This window comes from Lasioglossum baleicum, chromosome 11 (assembly GCF_051020765.1).
Source record: "Lasioglossum baleicum chromosome 11, iyLasBale1, whole genome shotgun sequence".
Lineage (NCBI taxonomy): Eukaryota > Metazoa > Arthropoda > Insecta > Hymenoptera > Halictidae > Lasioglossum > Lasioglossum baleicum.
This window is the reverse complement of record NC_134939.1, coordinates 10994693-11012292: the sequence shown is the minus strand read 5'-3', so window position 1 is coordinate 11012292 and position 17600 is coordinate 10994693. Positions and strand designations below refer to the sequence as shown.

General features: G+C 38.3%; 3 protein-coding genes across 7 annotated transcripts; 1 reads left to right on the top strand and 2 right to left on the bottom strand.

Annotated features, from left to right (window-relative positions):
* Nucleotides 1–6: 6 nt before the first annotated feature.
* LOC143213822 (small integral membrane protein 12) lies at nt 7–4786 on the bottom strand. 2 transcript variants are annotated; one of them, XM_076434128.1, is made up of 3 exons: nt 4390–4786; nt 852–4246; nt 7–776 (listed from the first exon to the last, which is right to left on the bottom strand). In XM_076434128.1, exon 2 carries the CDS (start codon nt 4241–4243, stop codon nt 4001–4003), a length of 243 nt encoding a protein of 80 aa, XP_076290243.1. In that variant the 5' UTR covers nt 4244–4246; nt 4390–4786; the 3' UTR covers nt 7–776; nt 852–4000. The 2 variants fall into 2 exon arrangements, with proteins under 2 accessions (XP_076290243.1, XP_076290242.1); XM_076434127.1 differs by lacking the exon at nt 4390–4786 and having other exon boundaries at nt 7–760; nt 852–1270.
* LOC143213820 (galactose mutarotase) lies at nt 2099–3932 on the top strand. The gene is made up of 5 exons (XM_076434121.1): nt 2099–2240; nt 2353–2564; nt 2776–3143; nt 3284–3706; nt 3766–3932. Exons 1-5 carry the CDS (start codon nt 2143–2145, stop codon nt 3844–3846), a joined length of 1182 nt encoding a protein of 393 aa, XP_076290236.1. The 5' UTR covers nt 2099–2142; the 3' UTR covers nt 3847–3932.
* A 568-nt stretch (nt 4787–5354) lies between the features above and the next one.
* Nucleotides 5355–17040, bottom strand: Rme-8 (receptor mediated endocytosis 8). Of its 4 annotated transcripts, none has more exons than XM_076434112.1 (18): nt 16639–17040; nt 15911–16178; nt 14734–15579; nt 13964–14407; nt 13471–13881; nt 12810–13375; nt 11810–12725; nt 11385–11741; nt 11123–11314; nt 10541–11053; nt 9895–10473; nt 9400–9829; nt 9053–9335; nt 8762–8975; nt 8497–8682; nt 8278–8418; nt 7963–8203; nt 5355–7856 (listed from the first exon to the last, which is right to left on the bottom strand). In XM_076434112.1, the coding sequence occupies exons 1-18, from the start codon at nt 16704–16706 to the stop codon at nt 7741–7743; spliced, it is 6771 nt and encodes a 2256-aa protein (XP_076290227.1). In that variant the 5' UTR covers nt 16707–17040; the 3' UTR covers nt 5355–7740. The 4 variants fall into 4 exon arrangements, with proteins under 4 accessions (XP_076290227.1, XP_076290228.1, XP_076290229.1 ...); XM_076434113.1 differs by having other exon boundaries at nt 5355–7853; XM_076434114.1 differs by having other exon boundaries at nt 5356–7856; nt 13964–14332.
* Nucleotides 17041–17600: the final 560 nt, after the last annotated feature.

Here is a 17600-nt window from a genome sequence, read left to right as displayed (position 1 = left end):
TATATGTATGCTTGTTAGGTCTGTTTCGATCTATCAGACCCCAATCCAAGGTCTTTATTTTTGGGAACATCCTGTATACTATACATATATACATATATTTATTTATTTATACTTTATAAATATTCATTATTTAAGAAGTATTATTACAATCTTTTATTTATATATGCACATTTGTCTTTGAAACACTTATGATTTTGTTGTATTAACATGATTTCCATGTTGTATACATATTTATTATTGTATGTACATTGTATGTACGTTTTAGAATAAATTTTTGTATAAAACCATTTGCGTTGTATTCAATCTACTCCTGAAGTAAGCATAACATAATAAATATTTAAGTATATTGTTGTTGCCCCATGATGACGTGTTTCATCGTGGGCAACTTTCAAATATGTACTTACATAGCATTTACTATTTGTATTTGTGTTCACGTATACGATCGAAAATTACTATTCCACAAAATTAGCAGGATGTACTTAGCTGTATAAGTTACTAATGCTAAAACGTCATCTTAATGTCTCATTTTTCTACTGGCTTCACCATACGTCGATAGAGTCGTACAAAAGGATGTGGCTGTATCTTTTCGGGTGGTACGTTGGTTTGTTGTATATGTTGCCAACCAACATGAATGGCGGCAAACCCAACAATAAATGCAGCTACCGATGCCATAAAACGAACGTCTTCGGTGGATTTCATCTTACAAATGTGTTTAAAACAAGAATAGCCACTGCCTGTTTCATCAAACGACTTGGAACTCCTGTTAAAACGATTTTCTATGGCGAAAACATGATGGAAAATGAAATTTCTCGTATATTATAACACCTGTTAACAAATTTATACATACGTACTTTATTGTCAACGTAAGATTACTTTGATAGGGCCACAGCAACATTTGTTTTAAAATCTCTTATAGGTTATGCGTTATGCACGCTGCTGTCGCTGCTCCTCAACCTTCATTACGATTTCTATAGATAGGTAACTCTCTCGCATGGCAAAATTGAAGGTCGTATAGCACCACTAGCGATGAATTTTTTAATCAAACCGGGAAGAGGAAAATCTGAATTTTGTTCATGTTTATTTGTGAATATTGATTGTTTAGAAAGAAATAACATCTTATCAGTAAACATTGGTAAGAATGTACTTGCTCAAGTATTAATAAGCAAAGAGGAAATTTCCTCTCTGATATAAGACAACACATGAGCTTCGATTGCAGACATAATCGACGTCGACAGCAGTGCTGATTTGTCGAGAGTATTGTCTGAAAGATTACTATTTCAAGAGCTACTTAAATTGATCGCACCAGATTGTTTCCTCTGTTGTCACGAATCCTTCTTCGTGTTCGGTCGGTGCGATCACTTTGCTTCCCAAAAAATCCATCAGACTTCATCCAAAAGCAATATTCATCGATCGCACTTTTGAAAAATTAATTTGAAATACGAGTATCCATATACAGGGTGAGTCATTCTAATGTATCCTTCAAATTTACTTGTCAACTGTTTCTTATATTAAAAAATGTTTCAAATAATATATAAATATATAGAAATATTTTGTTATTTTATCGGATATTAATACCGATCTTGATTTCTTGTATTATAATATTATTGATTATACGATTCGTAAAAGTGCTGAACGTTGAGGTAAAAACTATTGTAAGTCTCAAACCAATATATTAATTACTGGAATGTGTTTTAACTGTTTTTAATTCAATTAGAGCTCGAAATGATGTCAATTATATTTCATACAAGCGCGCAGACGGTTAGTGAAAGGGAGTGACGTGCGACAAGTGTTTTTCACTATGTTACATGATTACAAAGGATTCTATTATCCTAGATCTTCATATATATACATCTTGGGATGTATATATATTCTCTCATAAGTGTTGTTAGTGGTCTACGATAAACTCTATTTTTTATGTATCTTTCGCTATCCGTAAATATGGTAAAGACCGCACTATCTCGACAACTATCATTTTTTGACAGTGCATAACTTAACAGTTTTTCACTCAACGTTTTGTACTTTTTCATATATTATAAAGTTTGGCTTTCCGCGCTCCTCGAAAGTTTGCGAAGTGCGACGTTATAGATATAAAACAGCGGCCACAGTTGCACAGAAACTGTAATCCTAAAGTGATCTTCCAAAATGGATCTAAAAAATGCGACAAATCGCTTGATAAGCATAATATTCGTTTTTATCGGATTGATAAATCAGGATCGATTTTGCTTTGCAACGGTGGAAAGGTGATGTTCAAGGACTATTGAAACAATTGTATCGCAATAAATTTTATTAAATGATAAAGGCCGCAGCAGCCGAAATTGTCCACTTAAATAAGTCAATTGTCTAACCGTTTAGATCAATCATCATGGGTCCGACTTGTGAGCAGTCGATAAAAGTCACGGAATGGGGTACCGTAGACGGAGAAAGTGTGGAGAAATATACGTTAAAAAATAAAGCGGGTCAAGAGGTAGATATCTTAACGTATGGTGCCACGATAAGGTCTATCAGAACGCCGGATAAACACGGTAACATCGCGGATGTTGTTCTAGGCTTCGATAATATTGAAGGTATTGTGGGAGTTCTTCTATCTCTGTTCATTGTGATAACTAAATTGCGGATTTTACGTATTTATGCCTGTTATTTTCGACTTTTTAGGATGATTAGAAAAAAATCTTACAATTCGCAAGATCCGCAGTCTAGTGTTAACAATCGATATCGATCTAAACCCGGCCGTTAGCCGACGATCTGATCTGACTAAATTTTTGACTTGTTTATCAGGATATTTGTCGAGCAGTAACCCGTATTTCGGCGCGACTGTAGGACGCGTCGCGAACCGCATTGGTAAAGCAGAATTCACTTTGAACGGGAAAACGTATCATTTACCGAAAAACAAAGGCGAAAATACTCTTCACGGTGGCTTCAAAGGCTGGAGTAAGAAAGTATGGAACGCTACGATTCGCAACAACACGCTCGTGTTATCGCTTCTCAGCGAGGATGGAGACGAAGGTTTTCCCGGTGCTGCGATAGTGTCAGCTACTTTCTGGCTAACGGATGACGGGGAATTGCATCTTGACATGAACGTTGTCACTACCAAACCTACCCCGATCAATTTGACGAATCACAGTTACTTCAACCTGGCCGGCCACGTACGTAAATCAATCATGTTCACTTCTATTGTAGTTGAAATTATTCCCTTGTCCTCTAATACCGACGCAGACTGATTAGATCAGTGCAGAAGATCTCTATTTTTGCATTGATCTAATATCTGCTAATTCGTATCTTTCAGAAAACTAACGCACCCGCGCTGTACGAACACGTAATCGCGGTAAACGCGGATCGTTGGACCGTTACCGACAACAACAGCATTCCCACAGGTGAAATACGACCGGTGGAGAATTCCATAATGGACTTAAGAAAGTCAACAAAGCTCGGCGATGTGATCAACAAAGTGCCGGGCGGTGGTTACGATTATAACTTTTGCCTGATCGAGAACGGCTGTACAGAGAACAAGTTGGTCGCGAAAGTTGTACACCCCGCTTCCGGAAGATACTTGGAAGTTCATTCTAATCAACCCGGCGTACAATTATACACGGCTAATTTCCTACCCGCTCAAGGAGACACTCCTATTCATGGGAAAGATGGGGCCGAATATTTTAAGCACGGAGCACTATGCTTGGAGACTCAGAACTATCCGGATGCTGTAAATCATGTAAGTTATTAGAATACAGTACAATAAATCAGTTGCTTTGATTTTGAAATTTGTTGCAGGCAAACTTCCCCAACAGTATTCTACAGCCGGGAGATGTCTACCACCATACTGTAATGTACAAGTTTGGTGTGTCTGAATGAGCGAAGACTTTTAACTATTCACAAGAACTTCTGGACATTCTCTAAATGTAATTATTTTGGTATAATATATGATCAACTGCAACGAATTTTGGAGTTACATTTTGAATGGATTCAATGCACTTCGCCCACAATTGTATACAAAATCTAACACAGACTATGCGGATAAAGAAGGAGGAAGATTGATCTCTAACGGTCGATGTACTTTCTTGTTAGACGTGGAATCTGTGTCCTCCAATTGCCTATCTTCGCGTTGTTGTTTTATCGATGCGGTCGAAGGTGTATAACGATCGGATATCAGGCCCTCTATGTTATAGCCGATAATACCGATAAGACCGGCTATAGGAAGTTGTATGTATCTGCCGAACCTACTGAAAACTCTCACGAGGATCGGCCACATCTTCTGAAATTAAAGCACAACGTACTTCACTTGTTTTCCCGGGAACGGAATTCGATAAAGAACATGGACAGAACATAGATATAGGTTAGGATAGCGGATAGCAGCACGTATTGTAAATAGTACATCGCTATCGACAAAGGACTAACCTGTTTCTCGATGAACTCGTAATTTAGAACGTCTAACGGTATTTACCCAATAGCAGATTTATGTACGTTGTTACAAATAGTTTCTTTTATAATAGTTGTGCGGACATTGGCGGTACCAGCAAGATTGAAATTGAAACCCTTCCAAGTATCTCACGACACTCAATTCTAAAACGTAGATTAGAATGAAGTAAAATCAACAATGTATACAGGCATTATTTGACTAGCATGATTTCAATATTATTTAGTAGCAATCGATTGTATTTTTAAACAAACAGAAACCCGACACTATGTAAATAGGTAAATATCCTATATATTTATTTAGACGAGTCGTAGTGTAGTCACGTGGTCACAAATATAGAAGAGAAATACGAGTGCTCGCACATGCTCGCACCTATTGTATATCCAACGAAAGAACAGTACCGTTGCGCGCAGCTTGGAAGACGGTGGGGCGCAGCGAGCCTATCATCTCTCACTCCCCACTTTCTTGAACCAATTAGGGCGAAGATGCGCAGCGACGAACGAAAACTGGTCTTCACACGGTACTGTTCTCTCCTTGGATAGAGTATAAGGTTATGTTTCCGGTATAGTGCTGCACCAAGCGGCCTATGCCTATGCGAGCCCTAACGAGAGGAATCCAGAGGAATCTGCGTTGACAAAACGAATTTTAACGAATTGTTGATTTCGGCGCACTGATATATATTTATACTATATCAGTGTTTCGGCGATCGAGATCTACCGAAATTAAGTGGGGTGGGGGAAGAGTTTGTTCCGCGTCGCTGCGCTTCTGCGCACAACGAGTGACGTAACAAGCGCTTTCAATTTCAATTTCAATCACTCGAGCCGGAGCCGGAGACAGCCGGAGACTCCAGGAGATTCCGACTGATTCCGACTCCGACTGCGTAAGTCTTCTCCAGTCTTCTCTAAGCCTTAGGAAAGACTATCATAACACACCTCTTCTCCATCGCAGGATTCTCTCCTCTTTTTATCCATTTAGATTGTTTAATATTCATAACTGCACTGAAGATTTTTTATAAAAAACGATTGTCGGCCTCCACGGGAAAATACTTAAGCTAAACTCTTCTCACATACCATGTGCAAAATGATTTATTTTCTAATTATACGTACAATAATCTGTGGTATAACTTCTTTCATATACATGTGTGTGTATATACAATATCTTACTCTCGACCTTAAGAACGCAGGCGCAAAATACATAAAAATAACTAAGGCTCTCCTGTATTTGTTTGTAGTTACTTGTCTGACAGTAACGCTATTACACACAGCATGAACAACCATGCCAACACTCGTTTACGTTTATCTCCCCATTTACTCGATGATCGTTTCTCTAGTCATTGTCTGATTTCATCCGATCTATTCAAGTTTCCTCTTTCTTTCTGTGAAGATCGACGAGTCGAGCGCGTGCAAGCGAACGGAAATTATGTTTGCGCAAGATCGCGAGGCTACGCGGGAAAACGAATAACTCTACGAGGAACACGATGGTTTTGTCCACCGTTTATAAAATTTGCAAATAAGTATAGAAATTCCTACGCTGCGTTTTTTTAACAGGCACGGGCGTGGTTCTGTCGCGAGAGGAACTATAGTCTTTCTTTTTTCTTTTGCTGTCGATTGCTTTCGCGAGTGTCGAGAACGCCCGACTGGTCGATCGGCAGTCAACAAAAGCATGTTGCGAATGGCTGATTGCAGGTGAAGAGCAACGTAATATGCAACTTTCGCATAAGCTCTGGGGGATATTCGAGACCGTTGAATCGACCGTCCCTTAGAATACTAGAAATTGATATGAAACAGAGGAATTCTTCCTCTTTCTACGCGTGAAACTAACACTACTCGACAAATCCCCGATTACAATATCACCGAATGGCTTTTAGCGCTTTTTCTCGGCTCGAAGCGTTAAACAAATATAACTCGAAACATAATACAAGTATAATACATAATAATTTCCGTAACAACAAAAAGGGAGCAAAAGCACACGCTACACAGAAGTAATGAGTAAAGTGTGCGCTCGACTCTCCGGTTACAATCACCTGGAGTTCTTTTTCTTTTTCGTTTCGCAATATCGTTCGTCTCTCGTTAGCAGGCATTCTTGGTGTTTGTTTTCTTAGAAAATTCGTTAAAAAAATCAATGGACGTGAAGACTGCTATGAAAAGTAAGAATACTTCGCGAATGTGTGTACGATAAAACGGTGTCCTCGGTCATCCTCTCTACGTATAAAACAATGGTTTGTTCTCTTATTTGTATGATTAGACGTAAAATGTTTGTCGATGAGAATTCCTCGATGTGTTTGAAATAAACGAGAGCATTCCGCTATACCGAGGAAAGCGACCGACTCGTGGAAAAGGGGAATGAATAAACATCTTTCACATGTAATGGTAAAAATGAAACCGCGAAGCACGAAATTTTTATCAATACGAGTATTACGATCGTTTGAAATCCTTTTCCACGCGCGAAACGTGCTCGGGTATAGCAACAATGCTTCAACAACGTAGCACACGTTGTTCTTCCGTTCGAACGTAATGTGAATTCGTCAAGCCATATCTCGTTTATACATCAGAAAAACAATTCACGCATGTACACGTCCCATTACATTCTCTTGCAAGATTAATGCGCTATCACAGAGAAAATAGTTGCACTACATATGAAGGATTTCCACGCTATCTATCATATCGCATCGATTTTTCGATTTTCATTCATCCGCGTGCGGGACGCGAAGCGGTTTTCCGATTTCTCGAAATGAAATACAAGTTTCCTATATTCTCGTTGGAAGAGTTTGGCAAACGGAACCGCGTTCGATCTCTCGTACCGCGAAACGAATCCGCTCGGCAATGCATGATCCGTTTCCGCGCTAAGCAATGAAAAAAGTTGCGTCGGAAGATACGCTAAGTACAAAGTAAACAGTTCGCTTACAAAAAATTGTTTAAAATCGACACGGGAGGCTTCTCGTTTCTTTTTTTTTGTTTCTCTCATTCAGACGAATATTCTCCTAGAAAAATTTGTTCAGTAATAGACTTTCATTGAATACTATCTTTTGCCACACGCTAACGCCGCCGTAAAGAATGACATTACTTTACACGTATTTATGTAATTTGCCTATACAGCATAATAAAGAGTATCATTATATTTATATAATATTTATATATATATAATATAATATTTATATATATATAATAATCTTAATATAAATGTAAATTTAACAAAAACATTCGATTGACAAATTCCTTAGTTTAAGGACCCGAAAATCACAGGCAATGTAGTCTTTACATCGGTACGATATACCGATAGGAATTTCAGGATCGGCATTTTGCCCCTTGTATTTACTTGCGATGCTACCTATATCAGATATTATCGTTTCTGTTAATTAAACTATCTTCCTTGTCGACTGGTGGTGGGCCAGTGGTTATGGTCGTGCTTGGGCCAGCTGTTAAATAACCAGCAGATACCGGCGTTCCTGCTGTGCATTAAAATGTTACTTTGACATGTACCAGAATACATGTCTGTAGACCACAATTTTTCATTGTATAAGTCATAAGTTAATATAAAATGTTCGTATATCTTACCAGTAAGGTAACCAGCATTGTTAGTATTAGAAATGAACAGATCGTGTCGCTGATCTTTGTATTCTGCCCAGACGCTCGACTTCTCTAGTATAGCATTGACTTTTTCACCTAACAACAAACTTCTAGTCATAGCTTTCAAAGCTTTAACTATTTGAGCTTTGGTTGTTGCAGGATTTTCAATGGCGTCCAATCGACCCTCCAATATGTTCAATAAGTAGGGCACCATTTCAGCATCCAAAGCCTATAAGAATGTAACAAAAAATCATTTGTAATTTGTAAAGTCAAATATTTTAATTTTCTCAAGTTTCAACTCACTTGTTTTATAAGTCTATCTTCATTAGTGGAGAATAGCCTATTCAGCGTCTCGCACGCTATCGCTATCATATCCCGTCTAGATTGCATCGCATGCTTCAGTGGGCTTATGCACTCAGTTTGACAAATGGATGATATACAAATCTGAAAGGCATGGTCAGATTTGTTTTAATATAAATATTCACGAATATTGAATATGCCCAAGAAATATATTGAACTCACTTCACTGGTTGCTAATTGATGAAGTATTAATATTGCAGTTTTATACACGGATGGTTGATTATTTTGCATTGCCATTTGTCGACAAAGTCTAGGTATGTGTCCTAATGACGGAACTTGGTCGGCTAAAGTCGGTTGTGCTTGAAGTAAACATACTAGTGCTTGGGTCGTTAATTCCAACATGTCCGACTAATCAATAGAATAATTTCGAAGATATTAAATTTTTTAGCTTAACAATTTCATTAAATAATCAAAATTTTACGCTTACATCAGTTTTTTCTTTGGACATGAGTGTCAGGGTTGTGTCCATAAGTTCACTTAAAAATTCCTTCGGCTTTCTGAGAGCCCATGCAGGACTGGCTACGAATAATCTAAGATATACACCTCCCACAACGGGCTCATTTGTTGCGAAATCGGCATTAGTTTGAGTCTCAGGTAACTTTAATATTGCATTAGGATTTCGCCTCTGTAATGCGTAAAATCTGGAAGAATTTATATATCATATTATAAAATAGTTGTAATTTTATCGAAAGTTGGATCATTCAATGTTTTTACATACTCCTCTTTCAATTCAGCGACAATCCTCGAGATTTTCGCTTTGGCATGGTCGTCCCAAATTAATTCAGGATTTTCGTGTTTGGTTTCGAACATGTGCACGCACTGTTTAGGAGCGTCTCGAATTGCTTCGCTGAATAATCTAGGTAAAAATTTAGACAAGTCCAACTTAACTTTTGGTCCGGCCAACTTATCGGACGACATTTTGCCAAGCAATTCGGCGGCTGTTTCCCGTATTTGCGTGTTACTTGAATTACAGAATAGATCGAGAACGTATACAACAGCTCCTAAAGATGTAGAGAAATATTGTTTTAATAGAGAAGATTATAAATATATTTAATCGCCATTTACCTTTAGATAACGCGTCCTTTACAATCCTCGTGGAACTCATCAGGGCGTACAATGTTTCTAATATAAGAAGCTGACACTCCTTCAAAGTATTTAAAGCTATTAACAAATATACCGTAACATCATTCGCCGCGATATCGTCCACGCACTCTTGGTTTCTTGTAACACTGCTGATCACCTCCAAAGCATTCTTCTGAATCAACTTAAAGTTATTGCTACTTAAAAGTCCAAATAGTAATCTGAAATGTCCTATGCACTGCAATTCTACTCCAGGATTGTTTTTGATCACATTCTTCAAGGCTTCGAGAGACATGACAATATATTCTAATTTCTTCTGATCCATCTTTGCCAGTGCCACGTTTCCGATCGATGTCAAGTACTCCCACGATTCAGACAAAAAGTCCAGTAAATTAATCGTAAAACTTTTGGGATTCTGCAAAACATTTACCGTTTGTTATTTTATCTAAACATTACTTCGAAGAGTAAAGAATGCAGTACCTCTATTGGAAATACGGGTTGCTCATTGTACACTTTTACAAATATTTCTCCAATAATAAGTTCATCCCCGTGAGCGCTATATTTGAAATCGCTAAAGTCATGCTCGAATGTTTCGCTTCCGTTCAATCTTTCTTGCCGTTTGCTTTCCAAATATTCGTTCAATTCTGCTCTCGTTCCATTGTCCCAAATTAGGTATGGATTCGAGCAATTCGAGTTCAAAATCTTTAATATCTCCTCCGGCTTGTTTTTCCCAAGTTGCCGTGCTAAATAAGGTGTTAACAAGCTTTCCATAGCAGCGACCGTAACAGGGTTAACAGGTGTTTCGCTTTCCCCTGTCATGTAACCACCTAGCCTGGCACAGGCTCGAACAGCTAGCTTGGCTAAATTATTCGCCACTTCCTGACGATTTTCATCCTGGTTTCTCTCGACGCCACCCTCTTCTAACGTGTAATCATAATTAAACATAAAGAGCAGTAAATGCCACAGAGCACCTGATTGCAGCAATTGCATTTGCAGCACGCTGTCCGACGCAAGGGAAGAGATGCATTCTGTTGCCACCGAACACAACTTCGTTAAATGCTATAAAACACAAATACAACTGTTAAATAATTTCGTATTTTCGTTTCACTGAAATGTTGATACTAACCTTGAAATGTAATGTTCTACAAAGGTCCTTAACCAGTTGCGGTAACTCAATGATTCTGTCTTTGCATCCTCTGAATGAGCCAGCGACCGAGAAGCATCTGGTAATGTGCATGCAGACTTGTACCGCCACGTCGTTCGGTTTGCTCGATTTGTTTAATACAGAAACGCATCTCGTATAAGCATCTAACAGAACGTCTAATCCTCCTTCTCTGCGAAGTTCCTCTGCATTCAACGCAGAACATTGTACCGTATGGTATGCTAGTTCACTGGCAGCGGCAAGTAGCGGCGTGGACTTTGAAAATAATTGTTCGTCATCTGTTTCTAATTTGATCGTTTTGATTAACTGAGGATAACCGGCGTACTTGTACGGTCTAAGATCGTCGGAATATCTATGGAAAAGAATGCTCTGCGTTCTTAAAATCAGCACTATGTTGTCGGGATTCGGCCCGTCCGTGGACCAACAACTCCGACTGCATAAGAACTCGTACGCTTGATTCACTGCTTCGAATTTATCCTACACAGAAAAATGCAGTTCAATCGGTTTGCATGTTTCACTGTTACTACAGATTTTTGATAAACTTACTCTTCCTTGCGGATTTTTGTCGGGATGGTACATTTGCGCGAGCTTATAGTACGATTTTCTCACTTCAGCCTCGTTGTGCTGTTTTCCGTGAGACAGTTGAAGAACCTTGTAGGCTTCGTCCACTGTCATCAGCGGTGGTTTCTTCTCTACTTCTTTCTTCCAAGTCTCCAGTACGTCCTTGAATAACCGCACCTAAACATCAAGTGTAAAATGTATTCTAGAATCTTATTTTTGATTTATAATTATTGAGTAATAAACTTACTGGTTCAAGAATAGGCCATTGTGGGAATTTGACAGTGTCGCATAGATGACGCAGATAAAATATTTGACAAAACAATTCCTTCTCTAATTGCGGATATCTGATTGCAGGTATAGCGATGTACTGATATCTCGACATAGTATGGCTTCTCAACTTTGGAGAAAAATCCGCAATGTGCGTTGCTATCTTCTCGATGAGCATTCTTCTCATCTCGGCGTTCCAGATGGCTTCCGGCGTATCGAAATCGCCAAGGAATATTTGCGCAAACTTTTCTGCGCCATGATTCTCCAAATAACTCACCATCGCGTCGGGTAACAGCTGGCCAAGAATGCTACGCTGCATGATATCGAACGCGACGTTCTGCAAAGTATACATTATACAATAACGTTTTAAGCAATAGAGATATACTGATTCTAGTATACGCTTACATCATCGCTTCTGAACGCTTGTTTCGTGTGTGTCAATTGCAAAAATCTTGCTATTGGCAAAACGTTGGAACCAGTATACATCAGTATGAAATAAAATACACCAGTAAGATAGATCTTCGAAACTTCTGCGTTATCACGCATTATTTCACATAGCAAAGTGGCTACTTTCTCAACTAAAATCGGATCAAAAGTTAATAAAAGTTGCACAATGTGAGGTAGGCACTGAAGATCAGATAATAACCGCCTCATACGCGGAAGAGGTCTGATTACTGCATCGTCAACGTCTCTACTTGGAAAATATTCGCACATTTTGATTAGAATGTCTAGAATTAATGTTGCTAATTCGCTTTCGTTTATTACTGGTGTTCCTTTCGCAACTAATGTCCATTTTAACTGTGGGACCTGCGAGATCATTCGCCAGCCGTCCAATCCTTGTGCCCAAACTTTGGTTTTGTATGTTATCTGATTCGTTAAATACAGATCTTTCAAATCTTTCAGGCTTATAGGACCTTTTCGATGATCTCCGTCATTGTAATACCATTCTTTCTCCATTGCTAGCTGTTGCTGCGGTCCTGCTTCGATCACGTTGGTTTGCGTTGGCACGACTGCTCGCGAAGTATGTAAATGGGCTAACGTTAACAGATCTACTAGTGTGCGTACTCCGTTTTGATCCATTATGTCTTTTACGTTCCTTCTGTGCAGTATGAGTTTATTTATAAACATGACTAGCCTATCGCGTTCCATTCTGTCCGTACAACGTTCCAGCATCCCGACAATATATTTTGTATCCGAAAACGGACCAATATCTTCGAAATATCGTTCATATACTATAGTCATTGCTTGCAAGCAAAGGCACTTCATTTCAACTTTTGTTGTTAATATGAATCTATGGTACAAGTCGTTAAAAAATTCATACCTACAACAAAGACAATTACGTTACTCGATACATTGAAGACGTTTCATCGAAATTATATCGCAAGAGTTAAATTTCCATACGTACGATTTTCTTATTGGGCTATCCGGACTATCTCTTTCCAACAGAAGTCTCAAGTAATAGTCGCCGATCTTCACCTCGTCCGACAGGCACTGATACTGTACTTCGAATTCTCTATGATTCCAGGCGATAAGTGTTCCACCGGCCAAATCTTTGTCAGAACTGAATGCGCGAATTTCATTCTCGAGTGCTGTTCTTAGCTCCTCCCGTGTCTTGTGGTTCCAAATTAAATTCGGCAGTGAATGATCCTGATTAAACTTGTAATAAAAGAGATTCCAATTCGCCTCCGATTTTATCCTTTCTCGTCGTTTTCTTAATACTATTGGACGTTCTTTAATTTTCTCTTTGCGCTCGATGCCGATTCTAGCTCCCCAATGCTGAAGAGCATGCTCGACGTGTTTCTCGACAACGCGCATCTGGCGCTCGATCGCGATCCACTGTGGATTCTTTTTATTTTTCGATGCATGATCTATTGCTATTTTCAAATTGTCACGATTGTTCAACCTCTCTTTCTCGAGGAAAGACTCGGGAATCTTCTCTTCGGAGTCTAAGTAATTTAATAAACCAACAGGCTGTACAAATGCACAATGAACACAAACTTAGATATTTTCATTCTAGTGATTTAGCGGTAATAATATCGTATGCTCAGTCAATAATGTTAATTTACCATAATTCTTTTCAATAGACCCATGGCCGTAGGATGTCCTGTAACCCAGAGCCCTACGAGATGTCTGCACAATTGTCTATGCGTTAACAGCCTACCATCGGTGCCAGCAGTGAAAAGACTATTTAATAAATGCCTTGGCAGAGCTCCCTCGGCAAGCGCAAGTTCTTGCATTTTTGCTGCAACCTCTGCTGCACCCTCTTCGATAATCGCTCTCATTATTAAACCTGCACCTTTGACTATAGCCAGTGACGGATGTTGAAACAACTTGAAGAGGGACCTGCCTCTCGAGGCAACCATTTCTAAAAGATTGTCGAAATGTTTGCCATCGGTTGTTTCGCTATATGGTACACACAAGGCAAAAGTCAAAAGATCAAGCATGGCAGACACTACCAGAGCACCTGTACCATGATTCTGAAATACATAAAGTACAAGATGACAATCATTAAAATATTTTTAAGGAACTGATAATAAGTGTAGCTTTTTTTATACATACAACATGGGTCATCCACATATCGAGCAAACTTTCCAAGAACTTGTTACTGCTGAGAAGGCTACTTTTATTCAACTGTTCTTGTCTCAAATCACAATCATCGTGCATCGGTTGCATGAGAGCGCAGATGCAATCTATAGCTGACTGTGTCACAGCGTAGTCTAATCTCTTTAAAGCTTTTACAACTTTATGACCGATCGCTTCTCTGAATCCGGAAAGCGTTGTAAATGCAGTGAAACCAATTCTACTGGCGACCAGTCTCCTTAAAACGTGAAACTGCGCCTCTATTTCGCTGTTTGTTTCTAACTCTTTGTTTACCACCGCGTTCAAAGCACAGAGAATGATTTTATCTTTATTTTCAGTAAAAAGACCCTGTAAGTAGTTTAGCATCACATGATTTATTTGAAGTTGTAACGTTGTTACAGTCCATTCAAGCGGTGTAACATCCTGGACAAAAAAGAAAATATACATTCAATTGATCGTGCAATGTTCAATGTTGTTCATTGATGTAAATCGATATTACTCGATAGTAAACTTCCTAAGCTTCAAAAAGAAAACTCTAGTATAAAATTTGTATTATTATAAAGTTAAATTTCAATTACAAAATAGTTGTTTCTATTCTGCAAATATATATTTGAATCTTTAATTTAATACCGCTTTAATGTACTGTATCAATATGTACGTTCACATCTTGAAAAGTATGCGCACAACATTAACATTACGTAAATACGACATTCTATACATATTATAAGCGAATGTACAAGCAATCTTACATCTTGGGTCACAGAATAATTTAAACCACTGTACGGAATGTTTGCATTGAATCTTTCCAGAATTTCAGCGAATGTACGTCCACTAGGTGGTTGGTGAAGAAATTTAACATGAGACGTTTCAACTTCCTCATCGACTGGCAAATTGAAAGGTCCAAGTCTCTTTCCTCTCGGAACCGGACACATTCTGACGTGAACGTCCCGATTTCCAGATGCTCTAACACCATCCAATAAAGACGCTAGTAAAGAATCTCTATCTGTCGCAGTGTAACTGCGTGTTTGGCTATTCAGATACTGTATAGTAAATAGTTGTGGATTCTCATTATCACGGATTAACGCAAAAATGTCAGACAATGGTCGAAGCGTGCAGACATTGTATGTCTGAGGATCTCTTTCCAATAAACAAGTATCGGAAAGACAAAGAGTTCTTCTCTGTGGGTCTATATGTCTAGATGAATACTTGTGAACAGTAAACTCTGAAACACTTGTTATATGATCGTCCCCGCTAAATTTGCCCAATCTTTGTGCAACGAAATCGTCTAATTTGATTGGTTCTTTCAAAACTTTTATGCTGATACCTAAATTGTTCATGGCTGATTCGTGTAATTTTTTTTTTATTTCTTCCATGTGCTGAGAGGCAAACAGGTGCAAACGTCCAAATCCACCGCATACAATCACAAATCCATTCGGGTAATCTTTCATCGTAGCAATCCCTTCAAAATCTTTGTAATAATAACTTGCTAGTACCATGTTGGTTGCTGGATCTAATTGGTCGAGACTATATGGTGTCACTTCTAATACAACAGGTAATCTTGTATCAGACCAATGATGTTTGTAAGCTTGGTATCTCTGTGGCAAAAAGGGTGCAATCAAACAACGTAAACATGCAATTCAAAGTTATATTAAAATTAGATGTGTACTAGAATCTGAAAATCTTGAAATTTTCGAGATTCTTGCACACCTCTAATTAAAATGTAGTAATACGCTTAACAATACGAAGAAAACAATATTTATCATTCTTTATTTCAAGGAATTTGGCAGTCTTAGCTCATTAATGATATAATACAGAACAGTTTAATCAAAGCATTACCGCCATATGGCTGGATTGATAACATGTCTGGTTGAATATCAATTCTAGACCATTCCCTAATGAACATCGAACAAGCCATACATAACTCACCAGAATTTCTTTAGGTTTTTCAACAAATTGATTCCTATATTTGAGAGCTTCAGTTAGCAAGTCAGCTCTGTATTCTGAACTGAATTTCATATTATCAACCTTGCGCTCTTTACGCATTGTTATACTAAATTCATGTGATCCTAACTGATTCCTGTTCATTGGTTGCACACTTATAAAATCTGAATATTCCCATTTGTTTGTGACTTCTAATGTACTGGGATTATATGTTGTTATACCCATGGATCCAATTGAGAAAATACGTTTGTATCTATAATACGAAGCACAAATATTATTTCTTTCTGACATTAACATTGCACAATACCACTTATTGTAACATTCTATGAAAATTAACAGCAGCGTGTATTTCTCCAATATTTTTAAACAATTGAAAACAAGTAAAATCAATTTCCATAAATCATTTGAAATATGCTTATAATAAATTATCATTGTAATTCTTATGGATACATTTATGTAATTAATGACAAACACCATTTCTCCATTAATATCTAAATTAACTAATAATATCAGTAAAGTATATTACTTTATACTACCATTCCAATTTCGAACAAGCAAACGTGCAATAACAAATTGTTTTACGATACGAATGATTCATTGGACGCGGTTGACCTTAAAGGAATAATTTTTTTGTTTACTATAAACTTAATTGCAAGTCGATGTGTAATCGGCGAAACGTTCAACGTGATGTTAACGAAACACGTATAACTTACTTTCCCTTCCACGAGTGTTTTGTGACCAGAAAACACGCCACATCCTGGTTATCCTTTATCGGCATCATTGTAACATGTCCTGACAATGCGATACGTGTATTATCTCGAATAATGTCTGAACAAAACACTGGTTACTATTTGCAAAAGACAAGTAGCGTAGGAGGGACATTCGCAGACGAATTGAAAGGAAATCACACGAAAGTCATCTCTGAAACGGCGAATGCGGGCAACGTGAAATATAATTGAACTGCGTGCACGATATTTATGCTCGTCGTACAAACGGAGAATCTTTAGGCACTGTTTGATTGCATTTTATCCAACAAATGTCATTTTCAACGGCTCCATCGGACTGGGAGCGGCCATGATGCTCGGGGGTGTTAACAAACAGCTGTTTCCAGATGGCAGACCAGTCAGAATAGAAATCTTGATCTTGATTCGTTTGTGTCATAGAGTATTCTTACAGAGACTTTGGACTTTGTTTTATGTTTTGTAACCAATTCCCAGTGTGCATGCGCCCACAAGTGGGTCCCACACACTAATATATATTATCAGTGGTCTCACATGAATATAATCACCGACGAGCTTATAAGGATAAACCAAGATAAACCTATCATCCAATGTATTTTTGCGGCCCACTTTTGTGGGGTCATGTAATCCCATTACCATTTTTATTTCGCCTATTTGCATGCAAACGAAGCGATCCAGCAGCACGCGAAACAACGATTCAGAACAGAAATAGACTTATTTATCTATTTGTGGCACAAAAATTCTGGCATAAATTCATCTAAATCGCGTGAAATGAAAATGGTAATGGGGTTAGCTAGCCCCCGAAAAGTGGTCCGCAAAAATACATTAGATGATAGGTCTATCTGTATACCTAGTCGGTGGTCCTATTTTGAACTCTACAATTTGACTTCGTGTATTTCAGTCAGAGGGGAATGGAGAGGATCCTCTCTGTTTCA

Coding starts and splice junctions, on each gene's coding strand:
- LOC143213822 (XM_076434127.1), bottom strand. CDS start 895: ATGTTGCTGTGGCCCTATCAAAGTAATCTTACGTTGACAATAAA. Junction 761..851: donor AATCTTACGTTGACAATAAA/GTACGTATGTAT, acceptor TCGTTTTAACAG/GAGTTCCAAGTCGTTTGATG.
- LOC143213820 (XM_076434121.1), top strand. CDS start 2,143: ATGGATCTAAAAAATGCGACAAATCGCTTGATAAGCATAATATTCGTT. Junction 2,241..2,352: donor TGCTTTGCAACGGTGGAAAG/GTGATGTTCAAG, acceptor CTAACCGTTTAG/ATCAATCATCATGGGTCCGA. Junction 2,565..2,775: donor AGGCTTCGATAATATTGAAG/GTATTGTGGGAG, acceptor CTTGTTTATCAG/GATATTTGTCGAGCAGTAAC.
- Rme-8 (XM_076434112.1), bottom strand. CDS start 16,706: ATGATGCCGATAAAGGATAACCAGGATGTGGCGTGTTTTCTGGTCACA. Junction 11,742..11,809: donor AAGCGTTCAGAAGCGATGAT/GTAAGCGTATAC, acceptor TATACTTTGCAG/AACGTCGCGTTCGATATCAT. Junction 11,315..11,384: donor AATGGCCTATTCTTGAACCA/GTAAGTTTATTA, acceptor CTTGATGTTTAG/GTGCGGTTATTCAAGGACGT.